The 12,599-nt window shown below is 36.6% G+C and overlaps 1 protein-coding gene across 1 annotated transcript in view; it reads left to right on the top strand.

Moving 5' to 3' along the window:
* LOC136041189 (guanine nucleotide-binding protein G(s) subunit alpha-like) overlaps positions 1-12,599 on the top strand; it is a 128,920-nt gene that overhangs the window by 25,281 nt on the left and 91,040 nt on the right. Inside the window, exons 3-4 of the mRNA XM_065725748.1 lie at positions 2,027-2,081; positions 5,126-5,245. Of these exons, the coding sequence (XP_065581820.1) occupies positions 2,027-2,081; positions 5,126-5,245 (175 nt within the window). The remainder of the gene's footprint in view (positions 1-2,026; positions 2,082-5,125; positions 5,246-12,599) is intronic.

Raw genomic sequence — 12,599 nt, 5'->3', positions numbered from 1 at the left:
AGTAATGGTTATTATGAAGCGTACAGACGTTTTCAAGGGGAATTTTTTTCGTTGGGTTGGGGGGAGGGGGTTACGTGGGAGGATCTTTCCATGGAGGAATTTATCACGAGGAAAGAGAATATCCATGAAAGGGGTGCAGGATTTTCTAGCATTATTTAAAAAAACAATGAGAAAATAAATACGTTTTTTTTCAACTGGAAGTAATGAGCAGCATTAAAATTTAAAACGAACATAAAATATTACTTAAATAAGGGGGTTCGTCTCCTTCACAGTACCTTTATGCTAAAGTATTTTTAGTAATTTAAACTGTTTATTCTACGGCCTTTCTGATTCGGGGATCATTCTTAAAGATTTTGGACAAAATTCATGCTTTAGTGTAAAGATTGAGGTATTGAAGAAATTTAAATTTCATTTTATTTATTCATGTACGGTGAGCCAAAATCAAAACATGCTTTAATTCAAAAACGTTCAGAAATTAAATAAAAAAACAAGTTTTTTTTACTGCAAGTAAGGAGCGACATTAAAACTTTAAACGAACAGAAAAATTTCGTATATAAAAGGGTTTGTTCCCTCCTCAACACCTCGCTCTTTACGCTAAAGTTTTATTGTTTTAAAAAGTATAGTTGTGACAAGGAGTCCAACTTTAGTGTAAAGAGCGAGGCGTTGCGGAGGGGACAACCCCTTTCATATACGGAATAATATCTGAAAAGAACTGTGATTCCTCTGGTTAATAGAACTAATCTTTTTTGGAAATTGGACGTTTTTCCTGGGGCTAGAGGCCTGAAATAGGACATAAGTAAATACACATCATGTATCCCCTCCTTGGAAAAATATTGTGACTTTTTTTGAAGAAAAGTACAGAGTAATGTTAAAATCCGGAAACAAACAGAACTATAGTCACGTAATAAACCAAATGTAAAATGGACAGAAGCTACTATACTACGAATGAATAAACTAAAATTAAAATAAATAATCAAGATAAAACGTGTGGTTTGCCTGAACAAAAAATTAGGGGTCTTTCCTATCTTTTTCTGCCTCGACAATTTACATAATGGGCAAAAGTTGAGGGGTCTTGGCTTCTTGTTATATTTGAAAGGTGCAATGATACCACTAGTGAACAGAACTAACGTTTTAGTGGATATCAGATTATTTTCCCTGTGTGACAAAATAGGATTAGGTACACAAACATCATGTATTCCTTCCTTGGAAAAACCTTGTGAATTTTTCAAAGAAAAGTAAAGAGCAAGGTTAAAACCCCAAAACAATCAGAATAATAGTCATGGAATAAGTCAAATTTAAAGTGAATAGAAGTTACTACGAATGAATAAATTAACCCCTAAGCTGAACCAAATTGAATGAATAATTAAGACAAGCGTAAAACAAGCTCAACTTTTTGCTAATACCTGTGGGATCAATGCATTTTTAAATCCATAAACAGTGGCGTAACTGGGGGGGGGGCAATGGGGTGAACTTGTTCCAGTTACAGTTTTTTGGAGAACCATCGAACTAAACTTGTTTCTATACCTTAGGGCAAAAAATATCAAATTCCACAGTTATGTAGATAGGAGCTTGAACTACAGTAGGGTTTTCTGATACGCTGAATCTGATAGTGTAATTTTCGTTAAGGTTCTATGACTTTTAGGAGGTGTTTCTCCCTATTTTCTAAAATTAGGCAAATTTTCTAAGGATCATAAGCTTTGATGGGTAAGACTAAACTTGTTTAAACTTATATATTTAAAATCAGCATACAAAAAAGAGTTTTTTGATATATCTATTGGTCTCAAAAGTCCGATTTTTAGAGTTTCGGTTACTATTGAGCCGGGTCGCTCCTTACTACAGTTTGTTACCACGAATTGTTTGTTATGGCAAGAAAATAAAACAGAGAAGATACATTGTTTTTAACTTATTCAACGGTATTGCGTTTATGCTCATTTTAAGAACAGTCTTTTATCAAATCTTTATTGCTGTTTTCTTGTTTTGTGTGTCTTTTTTTTTTAGAGAATTATCAGTGATGAACTTTTTTCAGGGAAAAAAAGCAGAAGATAGAAGACATTAAAAGGAACATCAGAGATGCCATTATAGTAAGATTTTCTGTTTACTATACTTTTTAAATGTTTTTTTTTTATTTACTTCAGTTAATTCTGGATTTTAGTGTGTAGTGTTTGCAATCAAGTTAGGAAAAAGGAAATTTATTGAGACTTCTAGTTTATTTGTTCTAATTTCTTCATTAGATTATATCAGAACCTGCAAAGAAGAGCTGTAATAGTAAACGTTTTAGAGGTAGAAGATGAAGGATACAACCCACTAACAAAGAAGAAGAAATGAAAGCAAAATCTAACGAAAAAAAATCGATACAGAAAAAAACAAGAGATAGAGATTATATAATATGCAAGAAAACGGTATAAGAATAGACAGGCATGGTAAAAGGAAGGGGAAGGGTAAAATCCTTAGGGTCCAAACCTCAAAAGGGCTACAGTGTAAGATGAATAGGGAAAACAGAAGTCAATCTAACAAGTTACTCAACTTGTTTGATTGACTTCTGTTTTCATATTGTTCGGTATCATATTGCATAACGGTGGTTTTGGGACAAAACGTTCTAAATATAATTGGTAATAACAAAAATAAGAAAAAAACATCGGTTGAAAGTGCTACTGCTGAAGAGCCCCGCCTTTTCAAGGCCACACTAATCCCTGATCACTAATTAAATAAAAAAAAAACTTGTTTTTTTAACTGAAAGTAAGGAGCGACATTAAAACTTAAACAGAAATTACTTCGTATATGAAATGGGTTGTCCCCTCCGCAATCCCTCGCTATTTACGCTAAAGATTTTAATTGTTTTAAAAAGTAGAATTGTGGCAAAGAGTCAAAATTTAGCGTAAAGAGCGAGGGATTGCGGAGGGGACAACCCATTTCATATACGGAGTAATTTCTGTTCGTCTTAATTTTTAATGTCGCTCCTTACTTTCTGTTAAAAACCAGTTTTTTTTTATTTAATTTCTGAACGTTTTTGAATTAATGCATGTTTGATTTTGGCTCTCCGCACATAAATTATTTAAATGAAATTTTTATGTTATTTCTTTTTTTTGGCTAAATGGCTTTCTCTTAGTTTTGATCAGACGATTTTGAGATACAAGGGGTGGGGAAGGAGGCCTAGTTGCCTTCCAATTTTTCGGTTACTTAAAAAGGCAACTAGAACTTTTAATTTTAATGAACGTTTTTATTAGTAAAAAATATACGCAACTTAAGAATTAACTTATGTATCAAACTTTTATATTCTTATATTCTTGTTATGTATACGAGGGGGTTAGTACCCTCGTCAAAACCTCGCTCTTTACACTAAATCGTAAGTTTTGTCCCAATTCTTTAAGAAAGACCCTTTAATGAGAAAGGCCGTAGAATAAATAGTTTAAATACTAAAAATACTTTAGCATAAAGAGCGAGGTATTTATTTTCTCCTAAATACCTCGCTCTTTATGCTAAAGTATTTTTAGAACCCCTCATATGCGTAATAATCTCTGTTCGTTTTAAGTTTCAATGCTACTCTTTACTTTCAATTGAAAAAAATTATTTCATCTTTATTTTTTCATTGTTTTTTTTTATAGTAATGCTAGAAAATCCTGTCCCCTTTTCATTGAATTTTTCTTCCTCCATGACATATTCCTCTAAGGAAAGATCCTCCCACATAGCCACTCCCCTCAACCCCCCCCCCCAACCAAAAAAATCCCCATGAAACGACTGTACACTTCCTAATAACCATTACTGTATGTAAACATTGGTCAAAGTTTGTAACTTGCAGCCCCTCCCCCAGAGATTGTGGGAGAGTAAGTCATTCCCAAAGACATAGTTATTATGGTTTTCGACTATGCGGAACAAAATGGCTATCTCAAAATTTTGATCCGTTGATTTTGGGAAAAAAATGAGTGTGGGAGGGGGCCTAGGCGCCCTCCAATTTTTTGGTCACTTAAAAAGGGCACTAGAAATTTTTATTTCTGTTAGAATGAGCCCTCTTGCGACATTCTAGGACCACTTGGTTGATACGGTGACCCCTGGGAAAAAAAACAACAAATAAACACGCACCCGTGATTTGTCTTCTCGCAAAAATACGAAATTCCAGATTTTTGTAGATAGGAGTTTGAAAGTTCTGCTATAGGGTTCTCTGATACGCCAAATGCGATGGTGTTATTCTCGTTAAGACTCTATGACTTTTAGGGGGTGTTTCCTCCTATTTTCCAAAATAAGACAAATTTTCTCAGGCTCGTAACTTTTGATGACAAAGACTAAATTTGATGAAACTTATATATTTAGAATTAGCATGAAAATCCAATTCTTTTGATGTATCTTTTAGCATCAAAATTCTGTTTTTTAGAGTTTCTTTTACTATTGAGCCGGGTCGCTCCTTACTACAGTTCGTTACCACGAACTGTTTGATCAGTTTCTTCTTAAGCATAGTATAGTGTTGCCTATGCTTGACTGCCTGAGAACACATATAAAGTGACTGATAAGAGAAGCTATTTTTAATGAATGTAAAAAAGGTTGTTAAAACTTAAAATACAGAGAAATAATCCTAAATATAAGGGAAACCTCGTCCTGTTCTCATCGAATGCTTAATCGTTAAAGTTGAACTAGTGCTTTTGGTTTTTGACCTTATTTTGTTCTGAGTAGCCTAGTCTACAACCAGGCGCATACCCCAAACTTTTCTCGGGGGGTGGGGGTAATGAGGAAAAAAAAATGTATTTGATAATTTGAACAAGGAATGCCCCGAACACCGAGACAATTTAGATTTTTTTTTGGGGGGGGGAGGGTTCAGCAGCAGGTTATGTCCTTTGGTACATTAATACACGGTATTTATTGCAATTTAATAAACTGAAGAAAATAATGAAACCCATGATTTTTACCATTAAAATGTTGTGTTTAGTAGTATTTTCAGTTTATTTATTAGATTGTCTTGAGCAGATGATCTAGGGACACGGCTCCAGCTAAATATTGATGGCTCTTGAGTTCAACTTCCAAGCGGGCGGAATTTTTCTAAGCGTCTTCGCTGTCTTTACTGTATTTTAGTTTTTTTTTTAGTTTTAACGTTAACATAAAATATAATTCTTCTTTTGTAAACAAGTTAATTTTTCAGACTATTATTGAAGCAATGAGTGTGATATCTCCTTCAATACAACTGGAAAATCCATGTAACATGGAGCATGTTCAGTATATTCAAAATATAATGCAGCAAAAGGATTTTGATTACCCTCAGGTAAAATCTATTGCTTATTTTTCTGATATATTGGTGAGCTGAAACCCACTATTTACTATTAGAACTAGGGTATGTTATCTTCTTTTGCTCTTGAAACAGTTAAAAAATGCAAGGAGTATTCAGGAAAAACGCTACGATTTTACTAGAATTCTACGATAAGAGGAGCTTAAGTTAGAACTTATTTGACAGAAGTTTTACTAATTTTTTTCTTTTAGAATTTTTGAGGATTATACTCAGAGTAGCTTTTTGTAATTTTCTTTTTTTGTCGTTTCACAATTTTGTTTATAGCTGGTCATATAGGTGCAAGTTAGACACTTAACCAGGGAGAGGGGAGCTTATACCACACCCCCCCCCCAAAATGATAACATTTAACTTACCTTCATTTCTTATTTATTTTTTTGCAGTTATGCCCTCTCTCCGAAATGTCCCCTTGAAGTAAACTTATGCCTGCTGCAAATGATCCGTACTAGGGCTACAGCTCGTATAGGGTTTTAAACTCAAGATCTGGGTAAACGTGATTAGAAAAAGAAATGAATACACATTCATAGAATTCCTCTGTAAGAGAAGCAAATGTAAATTGTAGATATATCTTACTGCAGTCTTTTCTATATTTAAAAGAAAATACAATACTGGGAATAATATAGATATTAGTTTGGTACATTTTCCACCGCTTAACATTTTGTCATTGAAAACCTTCAATATACTAGTGCGAACGGTCGAAAATGGCTACCGTACGATTGTACGGAAAGAACATTGGACCCATTAACGGTTATACTTGCTAATGGCAGCACCCAGGATCATAGATAAATTACTATCCCGACTTTACTCTTTTTGGTATATCAACCCCACTCCCCCTGGAAATTTTTTTAGTAACTCGTGCACAGTCGCAGAAAATTGAGAGTATCCTCGTTCAATAAAATTCTTGATTATACATTTTTTAAGGGCTTTGCAGTACTTCTAACGACCACCCTATCTTATCATAACTTTGAGATTTTGGATAAGAGAACCGAATAAAATTCAAAGTAAAAAATAAAATAAATTTATAAAAATATAAAATTCAAAGCTGAATTTTAAAATCGGTACGGTATCAGTAAATCAGTAAAATTCAAAGCTGACTCCTTCATTCCCAGGAACCCTAGAAAAACAATTTAACTTCTCCTGTTTTGTGCTAGAAATATAGGTTTTTAGTTTTAATGCAACTTACACCATCAGAAAGTGTCAAATTTAATTTTTTTTTCGTCTAAATGGAGTAGAATTTTCTTTTTAAAATTTAGGAAAGAGGAGCCCCTAAAAGTTTTCTAGGACATCTCCTTGGGAAACGCTAAAAATTAGCTCAAAGGAAGTATCACTTGGGTAGTTTGGCAGCGTTTGAGGTTCCCTTTGGTGCTACTCGCTTTGATTGATAAGCTTGCCGACAGAAGAGGCGTAAAATTTAATTTTTTTCCCGTCAGTTTTCATAGTCAAACCACAGATTCTCAATGACGGCTAGTCCCCGAGGAGAATTCGCCGATAGGTCCTTTGTCTTTAAGGTCAGCTGACTTCGAGGTTCGTAAAATGATTCTAAGGTAGCGAATCCTCTTAAGTGGCCAAAGAGGTCGTGCTTCGAAAACTAGTTTCCTATCCTTTTGTGCATTAAAACGACAGTGTTGGCCTAAATCCGGGCATGACGATAAGTGCTTGATTTGTCAAATGGCCGTACAATTTACAAGAGTTACCTGAAATAGCCCCTGGGAATGAACTAATGGACAAAAAAGTCCAGTGACTAAGGTGACATGTTTGTTCGCACGAGCAGAGAGAGGGGATCTTGATCTTGCTCATTCGATGTCTCAATGTTTTTATTATTATTCTTGTAATTCGGGTATTCTGGGGACTGTTATCACAACCCATACTGGAAGTATGAGCAGGGCTGGATTTGAAGCTTTAAAGCTGCTTGGCCCAGGCGTTTTTGTCCCTCCGTTTGTGTGAGATTTTCGGGGATAATGGAAGCACTGAACAGAACGCAACTAATGAGCCAAAAGTAATGACAGAGAGAGGTGAGCTGTCTCAGCTGTCATTCTTGGGAGACATCTGACAGTTTATAAGAGGCCTATAGCTTTTTGGTCAGCTATATAGGCTTAGCTAGGAATATTTGAACAGGTGAAGTCTAAACAGAAACTGTTCCCATTAGCTTAAATAAGAAAAACTTTGTCTTCGATCTTTTTGCAAGACGATAATTTTGAAAAGGTCAGTGTTGTTTAAAAAAAATTCTACTATAAGGTGAATGAAAATCGTAGGAGGGTGGTCTAAAACATCCTAATGTACGTGCTTTTTTTTAAGGATACTCTCAATTGCAATGATAAATATAATTTTTTGAAACATTATAATCAAGCCCATGATTTACTTACCAAAAAAAAAACAATAATGAAACAGGGATAAAAGTGTTGATTTAATGCATGCGTTTGAAATGTGTTGAAAGTCGCCGGTAGGAAAGGGGTTTTTAAGTATGTCTTAAGGTGATTAAGTTACTTCACTAAGGTGCCCACATCGTAAAGAGCGATGTGGGCACTATGTTTTATCTATTTATTTTAATTTATCAATATTAATCGAAGACATTCTCGTAGGAACTTTGAAAAGGGCTCGTTGGATCGGAAATTGAAATGGCTAGTGCCTTTTTTAATTGTCGAAAGTGATTGAAAGGCAACTAACCCTTTCCCAAGCCCACTGTTTCCCCAAACACATTTAATCAAAATTTTGAGATAACCATTTTGTTCAACGCAGTTGAAAGATCCTATAATTATGTCTTTGAGGAAGACCCCCCCCCCCACAGCCCCCAGGGCAAGGGTTGCAAGTTATGCCTTGGGGGCATTTAAGGTTTATATAGAAAGGGTGATTGTATAAACTTTGGAAGGGGCTCATTGGATTGCTAATCAGAAGTTTTAGTGCCCTTTTTAAGATTCAGAGTGATCGGAGGGTGGATAGCTCCGCCCCCCGCACACACCTTGTATTTTCTTGAAATGCATCTGAGAAATTTTGAGATGACCATTTGTTGTCGTAGATATCGAAAAGAGCTCAGCGGGGCTTTCTGTCATTTTGTGACGCCAAATTGTGATTTTCCCCTTGGATCACGCAGTTGCTGTCGATTATAAATTCTGAGATAGCCAATGGATTAAAAGACTATATATTGAAAGTATCAGATGCAGAGGAAGTAATGCCTCATGTTGTACATTGGTTCGCGAAGAATCAGGGAGTCCATACAAGTAAAATTACTTCATACTGGAAAACCGTCTGATAATGCCTAGTGGGCGATATCTAGTGCTGTTTTTGAACAAAACTCGACGACTTTTTGAAAATTGTCTTTACCTATACTATTGCTTTCTTATCTCTTTAAAAGAGCAATAATTGTGTTTTTATTTATTTATTTATGCACTTTTTTTCCTCGAAAACGGCTCCATATTTTTCTTGGAAAAAATGACATCCTTGGATCTTCTGGCCTAAAAAATAAACGATTTATTTAGGTCACGAGCTTGAGAAAATTCGTGGAAAGCCATAATTTTGGGAAAAAAGATTCACGTGAGTGACGTTATACTTATGATCACATTTCAAGAGAATAAATTAGTTATAATTTTTATAATTATTTATTTTATAATTAATTATTTAATAATTATTTATAATAATTATATTTTGTAATTTTATAGTTATTTATAATATTTAGTAATAAAATAGTTATAATTATTAGAATAAATTAGAGAGTCGGGTACGTGAACTTGAATGAAAGTGATGTTCTGTGTCTTTTCGCTCGCGGCCGAATCATCATAAGGCGCTCAGAGACTGTTTTTTTGGCCATGAGTGCGCGCTTTGCTTTGCATGGTAGGAGAGCGCCTTGTCGGTGTTTGCCATCAGATCTACCACAGCATGAGAGTGTGATGTCGCCGCAATGTTGTCCTTCTATGCCAGGTAGGTGTGTTTAAGAGAGACCAATAAGGTCCCATCTATACCTCTGAAGCTCTTTGGCCATTAGCTCTATTTTCTCAGGCCTTGCCAGAGCCCCTACGTTTAAGGTCCCAAGATAGAACGGAGCCTTTTTGAGGTAGAATGGGAATTTCTCTTGATGAAGTACAAACATCCTCAGTTGTATTCGTTATTAGCTGCTGTGATCGCATATCTTCCTCTGAAGTCGTCAGATCATCGGTTTCCCTTTTCATGGCTAACATTATCATTCTCTTTTAAATCTTGCCTTTCGTCGGTTTCCCCGGACGCGGTGGTACGGTTTCTTCTCTTTGTACTCAATTTATCCATCATAATGAAAAAAAAAAGGTTTAATAGCTATTCACGGACAGTGGGAAGTCACTCCCCTCTTCTCTTTGCAGTTGGCCAATTTTCTCCATCTTGAGAGTACTCCGCCCTCCTAGCTTTCTGCTCGTTATTTATTTAATCCATAGCTGGGGTTTATGGTTTGATTCTCTCGGGACGTGTCGATGCACCGGCGGGCCCAGCAAAGAACCGAGGACAATGGTCAAGGACCTAAGTTGTCGATTTATGAGTGAGGACCAAATGCCCGGGCGACCAGAGAATGGCTACAAGAAAGTGGCATCTTTTACTTGTATAAATGTCAACAGTATATATTTTATATGACAAGAACCTGATTCATGCTATTCTAGAATGTTTATCTGCAAGTAGTCCAGACCAATGTTACCACTCAGATAGGTTATTAGAGTAAGATATGGGGAAATGCACCAATCCCCTCCTCTCGTGTTGGCCTCTTGCCCCCGCCAATAGCAGGTTTGGCATTCGCACACTTGCTATCATGACTTCCAAGCTTTTGGTTTTGTTTGTTTTTATGGGACTTGGTATTAACCAAGTAACATATAGCAATCGCCAATTCTGTCGGTCTGTCTGTCGGTCCCGGTTTTGCTACTTTAGGCACTTTCAGGTAAGCGAGGACGATGAAATTTGGCAGGCGTATCAGGGACATGACCTGCTTAAATTAGAAATAATCGTTTTCCCAATTTGACCATCTGGGGGGGGGGGAGTGGGGGGTCGGTTAATTCGTAAACAATAGAAAAGATGAAGTATTTTTAACTTATGAGCGGGTGATGGGATCTTAATGAAATTTGATGTTTGGAATGATATTGTGTCTCAGAGCTCTTATTTCAAATCCCGACCGGATCTGATGACATTGGGGGGAGTTGGAGGGGAGAAACCTAAAATCTTGGAAAACACTTAGAGTGGAGGGATCGGGATAAAACTTGATGGAAAAATAAGCACAAGTCCCAGATACATGATTGACATAATCGGAACGGATCCGCTCTCTTTGGGGTAGTTTGGGGGGGGGGTAATTCTGAAAAATTAGGAAAAATGATGTATTTTTAATTTATGAACGGGTGATTGGATCTCAGTGAAATTTGATGTTTAGAAGGATATCGTGTCTTAGAGCTCTTATTTTAAAGCTTGACTGGATCTGGGAAAATGGGGAGGGGAGTTGGGGGGGAACCTAAAACTTGGAAAACACTTAGAGTGGAGGGATCGGGATGAAACTTGGTGGGAAAAATAAAGACAAGTCCTAGATACATGATTGACATAAACGGAACGGATCCGCTCTCTTTGGGGTAGTTGGGGGGAGGGGAGGGTTATTTCTGAAAAATTAGAAAAAATGAGGTATTTTTAATATTTTTAACTTATGAACGAGTGATCGGATCTCAATGAAATTTGATATTTAGAAAGATATCGTGGCTCAGAGCTCTTATTTTAAACCCGACCGGATCTGGTGACATTGGGGGGAAGTTGGGAGGGGGAAACCTAAAACTTGGAAAACACTTAGAGTGGAGGGATCGGGATGAAACTTGGTGGGAAAAATAAGCACAAGTCCTGGATACATGATTGATATAAACGGAACAGATCCGCTCTCTTTGGGGTAGTTAGGGGAGGGGTTAATTCTGAAAAATTAGAACAATGAGGTATTTTTAACTTACGAACGGGTGATCGGATCTCAATGAAATTTGATATGTAGAAGGATATCCTGTCTCAAAGCAATTATTTTAAATCCTGACCGAATCTGGTGACATTGGGGAAAGTTTGGGGTGGGGGAACCTAAAATCATGGAGAACGCTTGGATTGGATTGATCAGGATGAAACTTGGTGGGGAAAATAATCAGAAGTCTTACATACGTGATTTACATAATTGGAACGGATCCGCTCTATCGGGGGGGGGGGGTTAATTCTGAAAAATAAGAAAAAATTACGTATTTTTAACTTACGAAGGGGTGATCGGATCTTCATGAAACTTCATATTTAGAAGGACCTCGTAACTCAGATCTCTTATTTTAAATCTTAACCGTATCAAGCGTAATTGGGGGGGCAGTTGGGGGGACCGGAAATCTTAGAAAATACTTAAAGCGGTGAGATCAGGATGAAATTGGATGGGAAGAATAGAAACCTGTCTAAAATACGTGACTGACATAACCAGACCGGATCTACTCTCTTTGGTGGAATTGGGTGAGGGGTAATTTTGAAAATTGAGGTATTTGTAACTTACGAAAAGGTGACCAGATCTTAATGAAATTTGATATTTAGAAGGATCTTGTGCTTTAAAGTTCTAATTTTAAATTCTGACGAGATCCTGTGACATTGGGGGGAGTTGGAGGGGGAAACCGGAATTTTTGGAAAACGTGAAAATTGGGGTATTTTTATCTTACGAATAGATGATCGGATCTTAATGAAATTTGATTTTTAGAAGGAATTCATGTCTCAGAGCTCTTATTTCAATCCCGACCAGATCTTTTGACATTGCGGGGAATTGGAGGGGGAAATCTTGGAAAAATACTTAGAGTGGAGGAATCGGGATGAAGCTTGGTGGATAGAATAAACAAATGTCCTTGATACATGATTGACAGAATCGTACTGGATTCACTCTCTTTGGGGGAGTTGGGGGGAGGGGTTCGGTGATTTGGCGAGTTTGGTGCTTCTGGACGTGCTAGGACGATGAAAATTGGTAGGCATGTCAGGGAGCTGCACAATTTGACTTGATAAAGTCGTTTTCCCAGATTCGACCATCTGGGGGGCTAAAGGGAGAGGAAAAATTAGGTATTTATAACTTACGAGTGGGTGATCGGATCTTAATGAATTTTGATATTTAGAAGGACATCGTGACTCAGAGCTCTTATTTTAAATCCTGACCGGCATTAAGCCTCTTATTTTTCTTTTCAAATCAATCTATTGATTCATAGAATTTTGTTAGAGCTCATACCATATGATCTCTTGGCTCTTAGCTCTTGCCATATGAGCTCTTAGCTCTTGTTGTTTGTGCTAATGTTTTTCTGATTTTATAGTCGTTGTCCATTCCCAGGGGTCAAAAATTATTCCGTATAAAATTTCAGGT

This window comes from Artemia franciscana, unplaced genomic scaffold (assembly GCF_032884065.1).
Source record: "Artemia franciscana unplaced genomic scaffold, ASM3288406v1 PGA_scaffold_1179, whole genome shotgun sequence".
NCBI lineage: Eukaryota > Metazoa > Arthropoda > Branchiopoda > Anostraca > Artemiidae > Artemia > Artemia franciscana.
This window is presented reverse-complemented; position numbering and strand designations above follow the sequence as displayed.